This window comes from Neovison vison, chromosome 12 (genome assembly GCF_020171115.1).
Source record: "Neovison vison isolate M4711 chromosome 12, ASM_NN_V1, whole genome shotgun sequence".
In the NCBI taxonomy this organism is placed as follows: domain Eukaryota; kingdom Metazoa; phylum Chordata; class Mammalia; order Carnivora; family Mustelidae; genus Neogale; species Neogale vison.
The window spans coordinates 122,335,766-122,355,921 of record NC_058102.1 but is presented as its reverse complement, the minus strand read 5'-3'; the positions used below and the strand labels follow the sequence as shown (position 1 = coordinate 122,355,921).

General features: G+C 38.3%; 1 protein-coding gene across 3 annotated transcripts in view; it reads left to right on the top strand.

The window, feature by feature from the left end:
- The window catches only part of LOC122891088 (ankyrin repeat domain-containing protein 26-like), a 127,219-nt gene that overhangs the window by 79,801 nt on the left and 27,262 nt on the right, over positions 1-20,156 (top strand). For all 3 annotated transcript variants that reach the window (XM_044226479.1, XM_044226480.1, XM_044226481.1), the window contains exons 21-24: positions 8,696-8,909; positions 11,940-12,123; positions 13,616-13,726; positions 15,070-15,222. In XM_044226479.1, coding sequence (XP_044082414.1) covers positions 8,696-8,909; positions 11,940-12,123; positions 13,616-13,726; positions 15,070-15,222 — 662 coding nt within the window. The remainder of the gene's footprint in view (positions 1-8,695; positions 8,910-11,939; positions 12,124-13,615; positions 13,727-15,069; positions 15,223-20,156) is intronic.

Sequence of the window (20,156 nt, the reverse complement as noted above, 5' to 3'; positions counted from 1 at the left end):
TGCTGTCTTGGTGATCACAGCTTTGTAATAAAGCTTGAAATCAGGTAAGGTGATGCCGCCAGCTTTATTTTTGTTTTTCAACATTTCCTTAGCGATTCGGGGTCTCTTCTGATTCCATACAAATTTTAGGATTATTTGCTCCAGCTCTTTGAAGAATGCCGGTGGAATTTTGATCGGAATGGCATTAAAAGTATAGATTGCTCTAGGCAGTATAGACATTTTAACAATGTTTATTCTTCCGATCCAAGAGCATGGAATGGTCTTCCATCTTTTTGTGTTATCTTCAATTTCTTTCATGAGTGTTCTATAGTTCCTCAAGTACAGATCCTTTACCTCTTTAGTTAGGTTTATTCCCAGGTATCTTATGGTTCTTGGTGCTATAGTAAATGGAATCGATTCTCTAATTTCCCTTTCTGTATTTTCATTGTTAGTGTATAAGAAAGCCACTGATTTCTGCACATTGACTTTGTATCCTGCCACGTTGCTGAATTGCTGTATGAGTTCTAGTAGTTTGGGGGTGGAGTCTTTTGGGTTTTCCATATAAAGAATCATGTCATCTGCGAAGAGAGAGAGTTTGACTTCTTCATTACCAATTTGGATACCTTTTATTTCTCTCTGTTGTCTGATTGCTGTTGCTAGGACTTCTAATACTATGTTGAACAAGAGTGGTGAAAGTGGGCATCCTTGTCTTGTTCCTGATCTCAATGGGAAGGCTGCAAGCTTTTTCCCATTGAGGATGATATTTGCTGTGGGTCTTTCATAGATAGATTTGATGAGGTTCAGGAATGTTCCCTCTATCCCTATACTTTGAAGCGTTTTAATCAGGCACGGATGTTGGATTTTGTCAAATGCTTTTTCTGCATCAATTGAGAGGACCATGTGGTTCTTCTCTCTTCTCATATTAATTTGTTGTATCACATTGATTGATTTGCGAATGTTGAACCATCCTTGTAGCCCAGGGATGAATCCCACCTGATCATGCATTTTTTAATAGGTGGCAGATAGCTGGGTCTTCCATTTTTATCCATTTTGACATCTGCCTTTTCATTGAGGTTTTTAGACCATTTTTATTTAATGTGATTATTGATGTAGTTGATTTGAATCTGTCATCATGTTGTTTGACTTCAATTTGTCCTTTCTGCTCTTCATTCCATTCTCTTCTTTTCTGATTTCTTTCAGATTGAGCAAGTAATTTTTATGATTTAGTTTTATTTACGTGTGTATGTGTATGTATGTATTTTGCTTACTAGCTATAACTCTTTAGTTTTGCTATTTTGGTGATTAGAGTCTAAAGTATATGACCTGAGCATCTAGTCCTCCTCCATCTAGTAATGTTATAACACATCATATGTCGTTTAAGAAAATTATAAAGGTTTACTTCCTTTTCTTCACTCCTAGCCAGATCCTTCTGGATCTGTGGTTTTATAGTTTTCATTAACTTTAGAAAGGTTTTGGTCATTTTTTCTTTTCTTTTTTTAAAAAGATTGTATTCATTTATTTGAGAGAGAGAAGGAGAAAGAGAAAGAGTGCACGAGCCAGGGAGGAGTGGCAGAAGGAGGGGGAGAAGCAGACTCCCCTCTAATCGGGGGAGTCTAATCCCGGGCTTGATCCTAGGACCCTGAGATCATGAGATCATGACCTGAGCTGATGGTGGACATGCACTGACGAATCCACTCAGGTGACCCCGTTGTTTTTTTCTTCGAATATTTTTTCTAGTTCCTTTCCTCTGCCTCTTTGGGGAATTGTATATTAGTTACCTGAAGTTTTCTCACAGTTTTCCGATGTCAAATTTCAGTCTTTTATTTTGAGCTGTCTAATATGTGTTTATTCCAATCCAGTGTGTTTTTCATGTCTGACATAATTTACATCTCTGTCAGTGCTATTTGCTTTTTTAAAAATTAGCTTCTACGCCTCCACTTACCTTTTTATGCTTTCTTTGGAATTCTAGCTAAGTTAATGACAAACAGTTTGATCCTTTCCCATCCTGCTCTTATGAATTGTTAGGTGAATTCAGAGTAGTGTTCAGCCTAGAGCTCATAATTCCCCACTGCTGAGGCACGACCTACATAACTCTATTCATTGTGCTGCGGGTTATGAGTTTTTCCAGCATGGCTAATGGGGATAGATACTGCCCCTGGTGCCATGTGAGCTCCAGGAAGGGTTTCCTCTGCTCTTTCTAGACAGATCTTTCCCCTGGTCGCAGGAGATTTCTTTACGGGCATGCATTGGTTATTACTCTTCTGATCTCCAGGGTTCGTTCGTTCTTCTGCTTTCTCCTCACCAGTGCTTTGACCGCTGATCTCATCTGTCTTGGTTTCACCAGACTCAGTTTCATCACCTCAACTAAGGGAGTCTGGTGGAGTCTATCTCAGTTTTTTCACCTGTGTCATGGCCTGGAAATTGTCCCAAGGCAGTGAGCTCAGGTATGTGTTAGGCTAACTTCCTGTGTTTTCAGGGATCATTGTCCTTCATTGCCTGGATTCCTTTTTCTTGAAAATGATTTTAAAGTGTATTTTACCTGTTTTTGTTTGGCTTTTTTTCAGGTAGGAAGATAAATCAGTACCTGTTACTCTATCTTGGCCAGAAGCAGATTGCAATAGAACTTTGTCACATGCTGTAGACTGTCTTTAATGCTCTCCTTCCTCGTTTGCTCACATGCTTCCCGCTCCTCCTTCATTTCTCAGAATAGTTCCTCAGGGAAATCTTCCCTTCTTACCATAGATCAAGTTATGTTATGTGATCATAGAACTCTTTTATTATAGGAACTATCTGAATTCATAATTGTGTTCTCCTTCACTAGACTTTAAGCTAAATAAAAGCCAGAGATCTGCAGAGCTTAGTGTAATAGCTTTTGCTTTTTAAAAAATTTTATTTATTTAAGAGACAGAATGCAGAATTGGGTGGAAAGGTCGGGATGCCGGGCTGCTACCTTGCAGCATATCGACTAAGGGAGTACTGCACTTTCTGGTGGCGCCCGGGACTGGGGGATGAATTCTCAACTGAAACCTGAGCACCCAAACTCCACCAGGCAGGATCATGGGGCGGACTGAATAGCCCGGGTCCAGGAGGACTCCTAATTCATGGTGTAGCCGGGAGTCGTCCCCCCTGATCCCGCTCTCAGAGCGCGGTTCCTGGCGGAGAGAACTCTGAACCGTCTGCTTCCCGGCTTTTAACTTCCCGCCTCTGTGCGCTGCGCAGTCTGCAGCGAGGACTGTTGCTCACGGGTTAACTTTGAGGACTCGGGTTGTGCTGGTGGCCGACCAGCCCACCCTTTCCTCCGCTGTGGGCTACATTTCCCAGAAGTCTCCAGGTCCACAACTTTTTTTCTCCCCCCCCCCCTCAGCAGATGACTCCTACTGCTTGGACCTGTCGGTTCGCCCAGGTCCTCAGGATGCTCAGGCTAGCGTGGGCCGTCAGTACTGGCCTGAAGGCTAAGTACGCGGCGCGCACTGGGCGGTGAAACCTTGTACCCGCCAGGCTCTGGCTGGATTTTTCCTCCTCGGGACTACCTTTTCCTGAGGGCTCTGCGGCATTTGCCAGTTCCGGCGGAAGTTGGCTGGCGGTTAGTGAGTTGGCGGGAGTTTGGCGACGAGGGTTTGGGGCGTAGCAGTCCGCCTGCGGATTCGACCAGACTGGTGTGTGAGGACCCGGGAGAAGTTCAAGAAGAATCCAGAAGAGGAGAGAAAAGCCACTGTACGTCAAAAGTCATGGCAGAGGGCTTCACGTTTAAAGATGTGGCCATTTACTTCTCTCAAAAGGAGTGGGAATGCTTGCACTCTGCCCAGAAGGGTTTGTACTGCGATGTAATGTTGGAGAATTATAACAACCTGATCTCACTGGGACTTTCTGATTCTAAGCCAGATGTGAGCTCCTTATTGGAGCAGGGGAAGGAGCCCTGGGTGGTTAAAAATCAGGATAAAAAAGAATGGTCCCCTGATTGGGAGTCCAGAAGAGAAACCAAGAATTTATGTCCAAAGGAGCACAGTTATGAAATTAAATCATTGCCCCTGGAGATAAAAAGACTCACAAGCTCCGGCCTTGAGTGCACTAGGTTTGGAAATAGCAGAGAAATCAAATGCCACTTGGAGAAACAACAGGAGGGACATTTCAGACAACCTGTTATAACCTCTGAGGAAAGGTTCACTTCCACTCAGAACACAGTTCAGAGAGTGCCTCAGACAGTTCACACCAGAGTGAAAACCTACGAATGCAAGAGATGTAAGGAAACTTCCAGGTGCCAGTCACACCATTTTCAACATGAAAGAAATCGTAATAAGGAAAAAGACTCTAAATGTGGAGAATGTGGGAAAGCCTTTAGTAGTAAGTCAGACTTGATTAAGCATCAGAGAATTCATGAAAGCAAAAAAAGTAAAGAAAATAAGAAATGTGCTGTTATCCATGGCTCTGAAACAACTAAACCTCAGAGCATTAATACTAGTGAGAAACCTTATAAATGTAAGGAATGTGGGAAAGCCTTTCATTCTAACTCACAACTTAGGAAACATCAAAAGATCCACATAGGTGAGAAACCCTATAAATGTAAGGAGTGTGGGAAGGCCTTTCCGTCTACTTCACAACTTAGTTTACATCAGAGAATTCATACTGATGAGAAATACTATGAATGTAAGGAATGTGGGAAAGCCTTTATTCGAAAGTCAGAACTTACTCATCACGAGAGAAGTCATAGTGGTGAAAAGCCCTATAAGTGTAAGGAATGTGAAAAAGCCTTTGGTCGTGGCTCAGAACTTAATCGACACCTGAAAATTCATATTGGAGAAACCTTACAAATGCATGCAATGTGGGAAGGCCTTTATTCGTGGTTCACACCTTAGTAAACATCAAAGAATTCACACAGGAAAGAGGAGTGAATGAAGTGGAGTGGGAAGGCTCAAAATTTTATGGACCTCTGCAAAGTCAAACTAGTAAAACACGAAAACCCCTGTGATTTTAAGGAATGTGGGATAGCCTTTGAAAATAACTTAATATCGGAGCTTACACTGTGGATACAGGGCCTTTATTTGAGGGCCATAATTTATTTGACATGTGTTAATGTTGATATACTTTATAAATGTTAGGGATTGAGAGGGTTCTATTTATGTTTCAAAATTTATTAGATATCAAGGTTCAATTGATATAACAGTGAAAAAACTCCTTGAATGTAAGGAAAGTGGGAAGGCTTTGGAAGGCAGTTAATGTGTCAGAGACTGTCATACCAACAATTTGCAACATCAAGGTCATTTGGCCTGGGGGAAATCAAGAGGATTTATAATATAAATATCATAAATATAGGAGACCAATTTGCTTTAGCCAACAAATTACTCATCTCACTTCATACTTGAGGAAGACTGCAGTAATGTTAAAAATGCAGCTGATTCTTCCATCCCACTCAGATCATAAATATTTGCAAGCTTTTCCTCTAAAATTAACTTAAACTGAGGCAGCGTGGTAAAGGATTTAAGCAATGCTCAGTCTTACTTGCCTTTTAGGGCAAATTACTTAACTAGATCTAAACTTTCTCAGTTATAAATTAATGTTAGCACCATCTTACTAGCATTATAAGATTAAATAATTACATTAAATCCCAAAGAATATTGTATGGCTCATATTGAAAGTGAGTTAAATAGCTGCTTCTATTTATTTTCATATTTGTGGATAGAGATCATATGAGAGGAAGGCTTTTATGTGTACCATGACTATGGGAGCATCTTCTGTCATCTTTTGAATGTCAGGTAATTCCTTCCGGAGAATAATTGAAAACCGAACTTTTTGTTCACCTTGCCCTCTTGCCTCACTAGGGGAAAGAAAATCAAGGCAAGTTACAATTTGGAGTGAATGACAAACAACTCCATGTTGAAAGTTGTAGGATGCAATAGAGCTATCCTTAGGAAAATTAACTTCTTTTAATATGTGTAGAAAATATGGACAGTTAATGGCCACGGTTCATTGTAAGTGCACTGTACTTGGTGCACAGCCTGTTCTAATAGGTTCCCTGGAAACACTTGTTGAAATTGGAGGAATGAGAGAGGGAATGAATAAGCAGTCAGCTCTAGTGTGTAGAAAAGCTCTAACTAACCAGTTAAGAGCAAAGCCATAAACAAAGCAACAACAACAACAATCCTTGAAAACTTCCTGAGGTGGGAGGAAAAAACCCTCAAGCATCATGAATGAGAAGAAATGTAACTTAAAAAAGGAGTTTTAAAGAAAAAAGGCAATATTGTTGTGACAGACACTGTTGGTTGCCTATCTGTTGGTGTTAGCCATTCTCCCTTTGCCAGGACTGTCCGCTGCTCATCGAAAGTCTAGGTCTTGCTCTCCTAGTTTGCTTTGCATCTGGGCATGTATGTCCAGTCCTAGCCATACAAGATCTGAGCAAAATTCTGCAAGTAGGCTTCAGGTTAAATTTTCTTGCCCAACAAAATAGGAGGAAATAGTCCTCTTATATACAGGATGCATGTCTGTATGTCTGTGTGATACCGGAATTGTGGCCATTTTGCTACCGGAGGGGTGAAAGGCTGAGATTGATATGCAGGATAGATTGGAATTACCTGTATCCTTGACGTTGTTGAACTGAGGAAACGATGCAGAGCTGCCCTGCCCCTGAATTTTGAGTAAAATAACAAACTTCATGCATATCTCTTTTAAGTTTATACTCAATTTTTTATGATAGACCTGAGTCCTGGGGAAAAAATGTATATGTGTGTGTGTGTGTGTGTGTGTGTGTGTGTGTACATTTTTAATTTAGTAAGATGAGGGAATGTGTATATTCAGCTTTTTATACTATATCTGAAAATGTGGAAGAGCATTATTAAATATCTTTTAAATGGGTACACATATATTCTACTTTAGTAAGACATGGGAAATGGTTTTTATATGCTTTTTATATTCAGCACTGTATTGTGTGTGTGTATATTCAGCTCTTTAAAGCATGGCTGAAATCTTGAAAGAGTATTTTCTGAATAAAGTAAGAACCAATTAAAAAAAACTGATTAAATAGGTATACATGATTCCTCTAGTATCAGCATATCTAACATAAAATCTTCTAAGTTTCCAAGATACAGTCACAGCTATGAGGCTAGCATAACCCTATAAAGAAACTTGGAAAAGGACAACATCCAAATCAAATCAGCTCTAAAAATAATCTACTGTACTTATGGTATATGAATATTCCAATTAAAATAGCAAATCAAATCTAGCCTATTGAAGAAAAGAAAGCCTATTGAAGAAAGTAGTGTTTTTGTTTGTTTGTTTTTGTCTTGTTTGGAATAAAATGGTTCATGACCTGAAAAAAAAAAAAAGACAGAGTGCATAAGTGGGGGAAGGGGCTGGGCAGGGGGAGAAGCAGACTCTCCAGTGAGTAGGGAGCCCAATGTAGAGCTTGAACCCAGGACCCTGGGATCATGACCTGAGCTGAAGGCAGATGCTTAACCAACTGAGACACCCAGGCATCCCAGTAATATATTTGATATTGAAATCATTCAATATATATTTGATTAATGTATGAATGAGTGAATGTGAACGCATACAGTCTTTGATATGCAAAAAGTACTCATATACTCCTCAAACTTAACACACACAAAACAGGCAAACATATCAAAAAATGGGCAGAAGATATAAACAGACACTTCTCCAATGAAGACATACAAATAGTTATCAGAAGCATGAAAAAATGTTCATCATCATTAGCCCTCAGGGAGATTCAAATTAAAACCACATTGAGATATCATCTTACACCAGTTAGAATGGCCAAAATTAACAAAAGAGGAAACAACATGTGTTGGAGAGGATGTGGAGAAAGGGGAACCCTCTTCCACTGTTGGTGGGAATGCAAGTTGGTGCAGCCTCTTTGGAGAACTGTGTGGAGATTCCTCAAGAAATTAAAAATAGAGATTCCCTACGACCCTGCAATTGCACTCCTGGGTGAAAAGAAGGGCCATCTGTGCCCCAATGTTTATAGCAGCAATGGCCACGATCGCCAAACTATGGAAAGAACCAAGATGCCCTTCAACGGACGAATGGATAAGGAAGATGTGGTCCATATACACTATGGAGTATTATGCCTCCATCAGAAAGGATGTATACCCACTTTTGTAGCAACATGGACGGGACTGGAAGAGATTATGCTGAGTGAAATAAGTCAAGCAGAGAGAGTCAATTATCATATGGTTTCACTTATTTGTGGAGCATAACAAATAGCATGGAGGACAAGGGGTATTAGAGAGGAGAAGGGAGTTGGGGTAAATTGGATAGGGAGGTGAACCACAAGAGACTATGGACTCTGAAAATCAATCTGAGGGGTTTGAAGTGGCGGGGGGGTGGGAGGTTGGGGTACCAGGTGGTGGGTATTCTAGAGGGCACGGATTGCATGGAGCACTGGGGGTGGTGAAAAAATAATGAATACTGTTTTTCTAAAAATAAGTAAATTGAAAAAAAAGTACTCATATATTTTTTCTTTTTTATATTAATTTATTTGAGAACGAACATGACTGGGGCTGTGGGAAAGAACAGAGCAGGAGGTAGGAAGGGTGGAAAGAATCTCAAGAAGACTCTGTGCTGAGTGGAGCCCAATGCAGGGCTCGATCTGACGAATCTGGGATTATGTATGACCTGAGCTGAAACCAAAGGTCAGATGCTTAACCAGCTGAGCCACCCAGGTGCCCTATATATTTTATTTGTTTTTATTTTTTCTCTGATGTAGATTCTGTCAGTTTATTGAAAATCCAGCATGCGGTTCTTTCATATGAAAGATTAATAGAACTTATAAAATATCACTGTGGACAACTTAAAAGAAAAAATAAAAAAATGGAAAATATGGCTAAGGGACTACAAAAGGAGCTATCAGAAACAAAAGAAATGATATCTAAGTTGGAGCTTCAAAAAGTAGAATGGGAGCATGAACTCTGCAGTTTGAGGTATGATATCTTGGTTTAAGGAAATACTTGGCCTATTTACCTTGTGTGTGTTTTTTTTTAAATAGGGCTTGAAGTCAAGAGTGAGTTCAAGAGTCGCATGCTCTACCAGTTGAGCCAGCAAGGCACCCTTTGAATTATTTACTTTTATCTACAGATGCATAGAAGTTTTGAAATTGCTAACTTACCTTCTGGGATTTTATAGGGAAGAAAACTTCTTTAGTATTGTGAAGTATGAGATTCTTCAAAATAATACATCAATGGATGATAGGGGAAACCAATAATACATTATATGTTATGCTGAGTGAAATAAGTCAAGCAGAGAGAGTCAATTATCATATGGTTTTACTTATTTGTGGAGCATAACAAATAGCATGGAGTACATGGGGAGATAGAGAGGAGAAGGGAGTTGGGGGAAATTGGAAGGGGAGGTGAGCCATGAGAGACTATGGACTCTGAAAAACAATCTGAGGGTTTTGAAGGGGTGGGGGGTGGGAGGTTGGGGTACCAGGTGGTGGGTATTATAGAGGGCACGGATTGCATGGAGCACTGGGTGTGGTGCAAAAATAATGAATACTGTAATGCTGAAAATAAATAAAAAATAAATTAAAAACAAGATGTATAAATGTGTAATTTGAATGTCACCTGCAATGAGAATTGACAAGCTCTATATCTGAGTATTCTGTTATCAAAAACTGAAAATTTGCTATAGACCATTTTCACCAAAATAATCCATGTTTCTATTATAGAGTTACAGTCCAAATTTGCATGTATAATCTTCAACAGAAGGCTTTTAAGATACTTTTTAAAAAACCTCCACTGAAGAGATGAAAATAAACACATTGTGTTCTGTGAAAATGTTGTCTCACAATTACCAAATTCTCCCAGTGTTCCTTGTACTTCTTTACCTGAATTAAAATCTGTGTATAATTGGGGAAAAATGGAGCAGGGGCACCTGGATGGCTCAGTTGGTTAAGTGTCTGCCTTTTGCAGGTCATGATCCCGGGGTGCTGGGATTGAGTCTCCCATTGGGCTTCTTGCTCAGTGGGGAGCCTGCTTTTCCCTCTCCCTCTGCCTGCTACTCCACCTTTTTGTGTTCTCTCTATCAAATATATAAAATCTATAAAAAATGAAATGAATAATAATCAACAAGGTAAATTGAGAGTATTGCAGAAGAAGAAACATAAAAATCATAGGGCAACAGATATTCGACTCCCTAGCCTAGTCCTAGATCACAGTAATCTGTGGGTGTACATTGTGTAAATGCATCTGCAGATGCTGTCGTACACTGCCTTACTTGTGATGTTTCATGAAGTAGCAATTTATTTGTAGTGAATTATAACTTCTTTATAAACAGGAACTTCTTTTTTTTTGATTTTTTAAAAAGTTATTTAACTTATTTTTTATTTATTTTCAGCAATCCAATATTCATTATTTTTGCACCACACCCAGTGCTCCATGCAATCCGTGCCCTCTCTAACACCCACCACCTGGTACCCCAACCTCCCACCCCCCACCCCTTCAAAACCCTCAGATTGTTTTTCAGAGTCCATAGTCTCTCATGGTTCACCTCCCCTTCCAATTTCCCCCAACTCCCTTCTCCTCTCTATCTCCCCATGTACTCCATGCTATTTGTTATGCTCCACAAATAAGTAAAACCATATGATAATTGACTCTCTCTGCTTGACTTATTTCACTCAGCACAATCTCTTCCAGTCCCGTCCATGTAGCTACAAAAGTTGGGTATTTGTCCTTTCTGATGGAGGCATAATACCCCATAGTGTATATGGACCACATCTTCCTTATCCATTCGTCTGTTGAAGGTTATCTTGGTTCTTTCCATAGTTTGGCAACCATGGCCATTGCTGCTATAAACACTGGGGTACACATGGCCCTTCTTTTCACTACATCTGTATCTTTGGGGTAAATAGCCAGGAGTGCAATGGCAGGGTCATAGGGAAGCTCTATTTTTAATTTCTTGTGGAATCTCCACACTCTTCTCCAAAGTGGCTGCACCAACTTGCATTCCCACCAACAGTGGAAGAGGGTTCCTCTTTCTCCACATCCTCTCCAACACATGTTGTTTCCTGTCTTGCTAATTTTGGCCATTCTAACTGGTGTAAGGCGATATCTCAATGTGTTTTTAATTTGAATCTCCCTGATGGCTAGTGATGATGAATAGTTTTTCATGTGTCTGATAGCCATTTGTATGTCTTCATTGGAGAAGGGTCTGTTCATATCTTCTTCCCATTTCTTTATATGATTGTCTCTTTTGTGTGTGAGTTTGAGGAGTTCTTATAGATCCTGGATATCAACCTTTTGTCTGTACTATCATTTGCAAATATCTTCTCCCATTCCGTGGGTTGCCTCTTTGTTTTTTTGACTGTTTCTTTGGCTGTGCAGAAGCTTTTGATTTTGATGAAGTCCCAAAAGTTCATCTTCGCTTTTGTTTCCTTTGCCTTTGGAGACATATCTTGAAAGAAGTTGCTGTGGCTGATATCGAAGAGATTACTGCCTATGTACTCCTCTAGGATTCTGATGGATTCCTGTCTCGCATTGAGGTCTTTTATCCATGTAGAAGAGAAAAACTCGACCATTCTCTTACACCGTACACAAAGTTAAACTCAAAATGGATAAAAGGCCTCAATGTGAGACAGGAACTTCTCTTTTTAAATAGTAACTAAATTATCTTCTCTAATGGAGGCGTAATTATGAGTATGTGGACAAAACAATAATTTTCCAATCTTTCTTGAATAATTTCAAATTTCCTTTCCCTACAGTATCTCCCAGAGATGTCTCCCAGAGATACTAGTACTAAGCAGCGTAATGCTTTTTCATTGCTTCTTTTCAATTATATACACCTTTTGGAAGAGATTGAAGTGAGAAATTACAAACATGAGTCCTAGAAAGGAAAAAAAATGAGAACATACAAATTTCATTTGGATAATAAACCAGCATATGTGGCACCAGATCATAACATGAGCTTTTTATTGTTTACAAAACAACTTTTAAAATAAGAACATTTATTTGCAGATTAACTTTAAAACAAGAAAAACAAAAAAGAAGAAACGCTGAAATGTTATATGAAAAGATTCAGGAGCAACTAACAAAAAGAGAAGAGCAGTATAAGAAAGAAGTTGAAATAAAACAAGAACTTGATTTTAAGCTTAGAGCACTAGATGCAGAATTAAGGAATGTAAGAAATAATTTCAATCAGGTAAGTCTGATAAATATTGCATATTTCTATCACTATTATTTATAATATCCCTTTGATTTAATGTATATTACTTAGGTATAAAATAGATTAAAAATTTAGTTTTATACTAATAGGAACTATGATATTTATAGCTAAAATCATTAATTTATTGGAATTCTTGGCTTCTCAAAAAAACCCTATGTATATTTTCTGAATGAAGGGATGGAGGGTAAATTGACATAAATATGCATGTTGGCTATTTTTTTAAATATTTATTTATAGAGAGAGATTGCATGAGTAGGGGAATGTGTAGAGGGAGAGGGAAAAGGAGGGATAAGAATCTCAAGCAGACTCTGAGTGCAGAGCCTGACTCAGGGTTGGATCTTAAATCCTTGAGATCATGACCTGAGCTGAAACCAAGAGTAAGACACTTAAGCAACTGAGCTACCCAGGCACCCTGGTTTTGGATCTTTTATATTAAAATATAGGCTAAATCACCTTGAGACTCTGATGGAATTAGGTAAATGTTTTGTAAAGAAATTTTATTTCACATACTATATCTACCTGTATATCTATGACAAATTTAGCTGTCATTTAAATTAAAATTTGAATTATTCATGTAGGATAAAAATCTTTGTATTTAAAAAGGTTACTTCTTTTGAACAGTTTTTTAAGTTCTCTTAAGCTTTTGCTTTTTTTTCCAATTTATTTATTTTTAGAAAAACAGTATTCATTATTTTTCAACACACCCAGGGCTCCATGCAATCCGTGACCTCTATAATACCCACCACCTGGTACCCCAACCTCCCACCCCCCTGCCACTTCAAACCCCTCAGATTGATTTTCAGAGTCCATAGTCTCTCGTGGTTCACCTCCCTATCCAATTTACCCCAACTCCCTTCTCTCTAACACCCCTTGTCCTCCATGCTATTTGTTATGCTCCACAAATAAGTGAAACCATATGATAATTGGCTCTCTCTGCTTGACTTATTTCACTCAGCATAATCTCTTCCAGTCCCGTCCATGTTGTTACAAAAGTTGGGTATTCATCCTTTCTGATGGAGGCATAATAATCCATAGTGTATATGGACCACATCTTCCTTATCCATTCATCCGTTGAAGGGCATCTTGGTTCTTTCCATAGTTTGGCGACCGTGACCATTGCTGCTATAAACATTGGGGTACAGATGGCCCTTCTTTTCACGACATCTGTATCTTTGGGGCAAATACCCAGGAGTGCAATTGCAGGGTCATAGGGAAGCTCTATTTTTAATTTCTTGTGGAATCTCCACACAGTTCTCCAAAGTGGCTGCACCAACTTGCATTCCCACCAACAGTGGAAGAGGGTTCCCCTTTCTCCACATCCTCTCCAACACTAGATTCAAATTAAAACCACATTGAGATATCACCTTACACCAGTTAGAATGGCCAAAATTAACAAAACAGGAAACAGTATGTGTTGATTTTTTTTTTAACGGTGTCATCAAAAATCCTAATGAAAATATGTCTTTAGGTTGTGGAAGAACGGTATTATACTGAAAAACAACTTTGTCGAGAACAGGATGCCAGAATATTACAAGATGGAATTCTAAAGAATCACCTTTGCAAACAAGAGGAGATAGAAGTGGGTAACAAAAGGAGTTCTGGGGTATTTTCTTTAGTTATTTTGAAGTACACTTGTGTATGTATTTGTATGCATATATATTTTATTTTCTGAAATTATTGTTTTATCTACATGTGTGTACATATATGTGTGTGTGTATATATATATACACTTCATGTCTGTGTATATATATGTATACATATATATTTGTATATATATATTTTCTCCATGTATGTATGTACATATATTTTAAAAGCCAACACTGCAAGTATAGAGGATTTTTAAAGCATGCATATTTTGAAATTGAGATTCAATTAAGTGGATTAACTTGACAGTTAGCTCCAGATTTCCCAAGTGAACTGAATAAAAAGTACAGTATCTCAGTACTTTTTATACATATATATAAGTATATATTTATAAGTATAAATATATATATTTATATACATATATAATTTTATATATTTATACATTTATGCAAACTATACATAGTAGCTTTATATACATTTTAGGTTGACATAATTTTATTCTTATTTATATGAATTTGAATTTTTAGTCTGAAATCATGTATCCTTATGACCTTTTAATCCTTTGCAGGCCCTTCCTTTTCAGTAAATCATAATTTGGGACAATTGTGATGAGCTTTAGCAAAACTATATTTGATTTAATCTTCCCACTGCTATTTATAATTTTTTAAGCAATTTTACAAATAATTTGCTCATTTCAAATCTCAGTTACTATCATTTGGGCCTAAGTTTATCCAACACAAAGAGAACTGTATCTCTGTTATTTATTAATTGGGCATTGGATCTCCATTTTCAGATTAATGAGGGGTGGCAGGATTCTTGTGTAGCAGGAATGGAGGTCATGGAGAGATGTGAAAGCCAGGTCATCTAGGGTCTTGAAGGCCATTAGAATGACTTCACTTACGTTCTGAGATAGTTATCTATTAAAAGGATTTGAGCAGGGGATTGAACATGTGAGGAACTCTGACATTAATTGAAGCCTCTAATAAAAAAGAGGGAAAACATTTCATACTGAGACTTGACCAATGCTAGTCCCACCTATATACCCATTTCTTTTTGAGACTTCAGTCAATTGGGAAGCTTTGGGAAAATTCACCCACTAGGAAAGGATAGTGGGGCTGAATTAATTATCTAAGTAACATAATACTGACTAGGCAGATAACATCTTTTTGTGTCTTTAGCCAAATTCATTAAACAGCCATAATGTATACATGTTAGGAAAAGAAGATGAATTGATGTTTGTAGTGAAATTTTCCAAGTACATAGGTCAAAGTTATATATTGTTAACATAATTTAATAGTAAGATGATTTATAAAACCAGTAACAGAAATGTCTTATTAGGTTGCTGTGAGACAACTTCAAGAAGAACTGGCCAATACCCTAAAAAAACTATCTATGTCAGAGGCTTCACTGGAGGTGACATCACGTTGTCCTATGAATTTAGAAGATGAGGTAAAAGACTTAAAGGAAAAACTGGCTCAGAGTAGGAATCAGGTATGTATGAAATGTCACGTGTCAAGTTAATCTGTAGTTGGTTAAATAATATGAAGTGTTTTAGGATGCTTATTTCCATGGACCACTTCCTTCTATTTTTCATTATAATTAATTTAGTATAATTTTAGTATCTTCACAATGTACTTATCTTAAACTTTGACTTTCATTCTGTTATTTGTTTTATACATTTTTTCTTATAGTAGTTACCCTTAGGAAAGTTGAAACTTATACATCATTCTTCACAGAAATTGGGACTTTTTTCCTACTAAATAATTTTTTTAAAAGACTTATTTATTTATTTGTGGTGGAGGCAGTTGGAGAGGCAGAGGGAGATGGAAAGAATTTCAAGCAGACCCCTGCCCAGCAGAGAGCCCCATGCTGGCTTGATTCCATGACCCATAAGATCATGACCTGAGCTAAAATCCCGAGTTGGATGCTTAACCAACTGAGCCACCCAGGTGTGCTAAATAATGTTTTTTAATGATCTCTCTGTTACCATCATGAGCTAAGCTATGTAAAAGCAGAAGATAATGTTTAATAGAATGTTTAAGAAAATTGTCTTATTTCTCATCTTCACTTTTTTGAATGGATACAGAATCTGTACTGATTTCAGGATAACTTGTACAGAGAAGTGATTTCACAAACCAGTTGAACTTCGGCATTTCCTTCATTTTATTTTCCTTTTCAATATATAATAAATGCACAGAAATATTTAGTTCATGTATACTATATACACCCAAAAGAGAGAACTAAGAAAATTATCTAGGTCTTGCCATTGGATTTTTTTAAAGCTGTATTGAGATGGAATGCACATTCCATACAATTCACCCATTTAATATTTGTAGTTCAATGTTTGGGTATATTGATGGAATTGTGCAACCATTACTGCCATCAAGTAGGACTTTTTTTTCCAATTTATTTATTTTCAGAAAAACAGTATTCATTATTTTTTTCACCACACCCAGTGCTCCATGCAAGCCGTGCCCTCTATAATACCCACCACCTGGTACCCCAACCTCCCACCCCGCCCCGCCACTTCAAACCACTCAGATTGTTTCTCAGAGTCCATAGTCTCTCATGGTTCACCTCCCCTTCCAATTTACCCAAACGCACATACCTTCCCCAATGTCCATAACCCTACCCTCCTTCTCCCAACCCCCCTCCCCCCAGCAACCCACAGTTTGTTTCGTGAGATTAAGAGTCACTTATGGTTTGTCTCTATCCCTATCCCATCTTGTTTCATGGATTCTTCTCCTACCCACTTAAGCCCCCATGTTGCATCACCACTTCCTCATATCAGGGAGATCATATGATAGTTGTCTTTCTCTGCTTGACTTATTTCGCTAAGCGTGATACGCTCTAGTTCCATTCATGTTGTCGCAAATGGCAAGATTTCGTTTCTTTTGATGGCTGCATACCCTGAAAAGAAACCCTTAATCCTTGCCCCTAGGCTCACGCAACCACCAGTCTACTTTCTGCCTCAATAGAGTTTCCCATCCTGAATATTTCATATATGGGGAATCACACAATGTGTGGTCCTTTGTGACTAGCTTCCCTCACTTAATGTTTTTGGGGTTTATCTGTGTCATAGCATATATCAGTGTTTCATTCCTTATTATCAAACAGTACTCTATTGTGGGCTAAAATCCTTGTTCATTCATCATTTGATGCACCTTTGGGTCGTTTCCTCTTTTTAGCCATTAATAATGCTGCTGTGAACGTTCATTTAGTTATTGTCTGCACATCTATTTTTATTTTCCTGCCATCACATTTTATCCTCTCAGTTAATTGGGTTGATTTCACCATCTCTCAGTCTTTTTATTTTTAATGAACATATAATGTATTATTTGTTTCAGGGGTAAAGGTCTGTGATTCATCAGTCTTACACAATTCACAACATTCAGCTTAGCATATGCCCTCCCCAATGTTCATCACCTGGCCATCCCATTCCTTGCACCTCCCTCTTCTCCAGCAACCCTCAGTTTTTTTCCCGAGATTAAGAGTTTGTCTCCCTCCCCAGTCCCATCTTGTTTCATTTTTTCCTTTCCTACTCCCCAAACCCCCCACGTTGCTTCTCAAATTCCTCCATATCAGAGAGCTCATATCATAATTGTCTTTCTCTGATAGACTTATTTCACTCAGCATAATACCCTCCCTCTAGTTCCATCCACGTCATTGCAAATGGCAAGATTTTATTTCTTTTGATGGCTGCCTAGTAGTCCATTGTGTGTATATACCACATCTTCTTTATCCATTCATCTGTTGATGGACATCTAGGTTCTTTCCATTGTTTGGCTATTATGGACATTGCTGCTATAAACATTTGGATGCACGTGTCCCTTCGGATACCTACATTTGTATCTTTAGGGTAAATACTCTGTAGTGTGGTTGCTGGGTCATAGGGTAGCTCTATTTTCAATTTCTTGAGGAACCTCCATGCTGTTTTCCAGAGTGGGTGCACCAGCTTACATTTCCACCAACAGTGTAGGAGGGTTCCCCTTTCTTTGCCTCCTTGCCAACACCTGATGTTTCCTGACTTGTTAATTTTAACCATTCTGACTAGTATAAGATGGTATCTCAGTGTAGCTTTGATTTGTATTTCCTTGATGCCAAGTGATGTTGAGCACTTTTTCATCTGTCTGTTGGCCATTTGGGTGTCTTCTTTGCAGAAGTGTCTGTTCATGTCCTCTGCCCATTTCCTGATAGGATTATTTGTTCTTTGGGTGTTGCGTATGATGAGATCTTTATAGATTTTGGATACTAGCCCTTTATCTGATATGTCATTTGCAATTATCTTCTCCCATTCTGTCAGTTGTCTTTTGGTTGTGTTGACTATTTCCTTTGCTGTGCATAAATTTTTGCTCTTGATGAAGTCCCAATAGTTCATTTTTGCCCTTTCTCCCTTGCTTTTGGGGATGTTTCTAGGAAGAACTTGCTGCGGCTGAGGTCAAAGAGGTTGCCGTCTGTGTTCTCCTCAAAGATTATGATGGATTCCTGTCTCATATTGAGGTCTTTCATCCATCTGGAGTCTAGTTTTGCGTGTGGTATAGGAAGATGGTCCAGTTTCATTCTTCTGCTTGTGTCTGTTCAATTTTCCCAACACCATTTGTTGAAGAGACTGTCTTTTTTCCATTGGGCATTCTTTCCTGCTTTGTTGAAGATTAGTTGACCATAGACCTGAGGGTCCATTTCTGGGCTCTCTATTCTGTTTCATTGATCTATGTGTCTGTTTTTGTGCCAGTACTACACTGTCTTGATAATGACAGCTTTGTCATAGAGCTTGCAGTCTGGAGTTGTGATGCCTCCGGCATTAAGCCCTGCATTAGGCTCCCTGCTCAGCAGAGGGCCTGCTTTTCCCTCTCCCTCTGCAGCTCCCCCTGCTTGTGTTCTCTGTCTGTCAAATAATTAAGATGTTAAAGAAACACAGAAACTTAATTATGTTGAGCATCTCATCTTTTTATGTGTGTTATTATCCATTTCTATATCTTCCTTATAGACTGAATCAATTATTTTCCCATTTCTTTATTGGGTTGTCTTTTCATTATTTTAAGAGTTATTTGCATATCTTAAATACAGATCCCTTATCAGATATAAGATTTTCAAATCTTTTCTCTTATTCAGTAGCTTGACTTTTCACTTTATTGATGGTGACGTTTGAAGCAAAGACATTTTTAATTTTGATGAAATATACTTAATCATTTTTTGTCTTTTGGTGTCATATCTAAGAAACTGTTGCCAAATGCAGTCACAAATGATACACCTATTTTTTTTCTATGAGTTTTATAGTTTTAGCTCTTATGTTTTTTTTTTAAAGATTTTATTTATTTATTTGACAGAGAGAGATCACAAGTAGGCAGAGAGGCAGGCAGAGAGAGAGAGAGGAAGCAGGCTCCCCGCTGAGCAGAGAGCCCAATGCAGGACTCGATCCCAGGACCCCGAGATCATGACCCGAGCCGAAGGCAGCGGCTCAACCTACTGAGCCACCCAGGCGCCCCTAAAAAGACTATTCTTATTCCATTTGTTTTATACCCTCGTTGTACATCAGTTCACCATAATGTAGCATTTTCTTTTTAGATGGTCAATTCTAATACAATGATCTATATGTCTATCCTTATGTCACTCTCCAATCAAATTTTATGAGACATCTTCCCTTGTCCTCTTGCAAATTACCGCTCACTTATGTAATAATAAAAAGTTACTGTAGTAGAACTTAACCTTACTCCTGTAGACATTTTTTGCTTCTTAAAAAGGAGAGTTTTACCAACTTATGCCTTGCTGACTCCATGATCTGATGAGAAGTTAGGCTCAAAAAGCTAGAGTCTTGTTTCTTTTCTCCATTCATATCTTCAGTCTCTCACTCAGTGCTTCCCATATCCATTTTCATGAAATCTTGGTTGTAGGATCTGCTGTCTACTATTTCATTATGTTTTATGAACTTGTTATAAAGTGTAGCCTCATCCATAAATTTCACCATCTAGGAAGGAAAAGATGAACTCTGGGCGTTTAACTTTCCTGTTTTGAAATCTTGCTAATCCAAAATTGCAACTCACAATTAGATACTCTTTTGACCTGGTTCTTGTGTATAACACTGGTGTTGATCCTGTTCTTGGCACAGATCCTACATTGTCAGAAAACACAGTTGTCTTTATCCATCTTCTTTTAGTTTAAATAGAAAGATATGTACTTTAATGGCTCAATACGTAGTTAATGGAATAAACATTTATTACATTATTTCAAGAACACAGCTGTAAATTATCAGGTTTTATTTAATGGAGTTCTCAGAGACAAATAGTAGATAATCAGTTTGAATTCCAAACTGATTTCCCATATCAATTTGTATGATATGGGAAAGCTTTGTGGCACAACATAAAGACGAGATGGTCTTACTTACCTCCCCACATAAATAAGCTTGGAGTAAGATAAAGGAGAAGTTA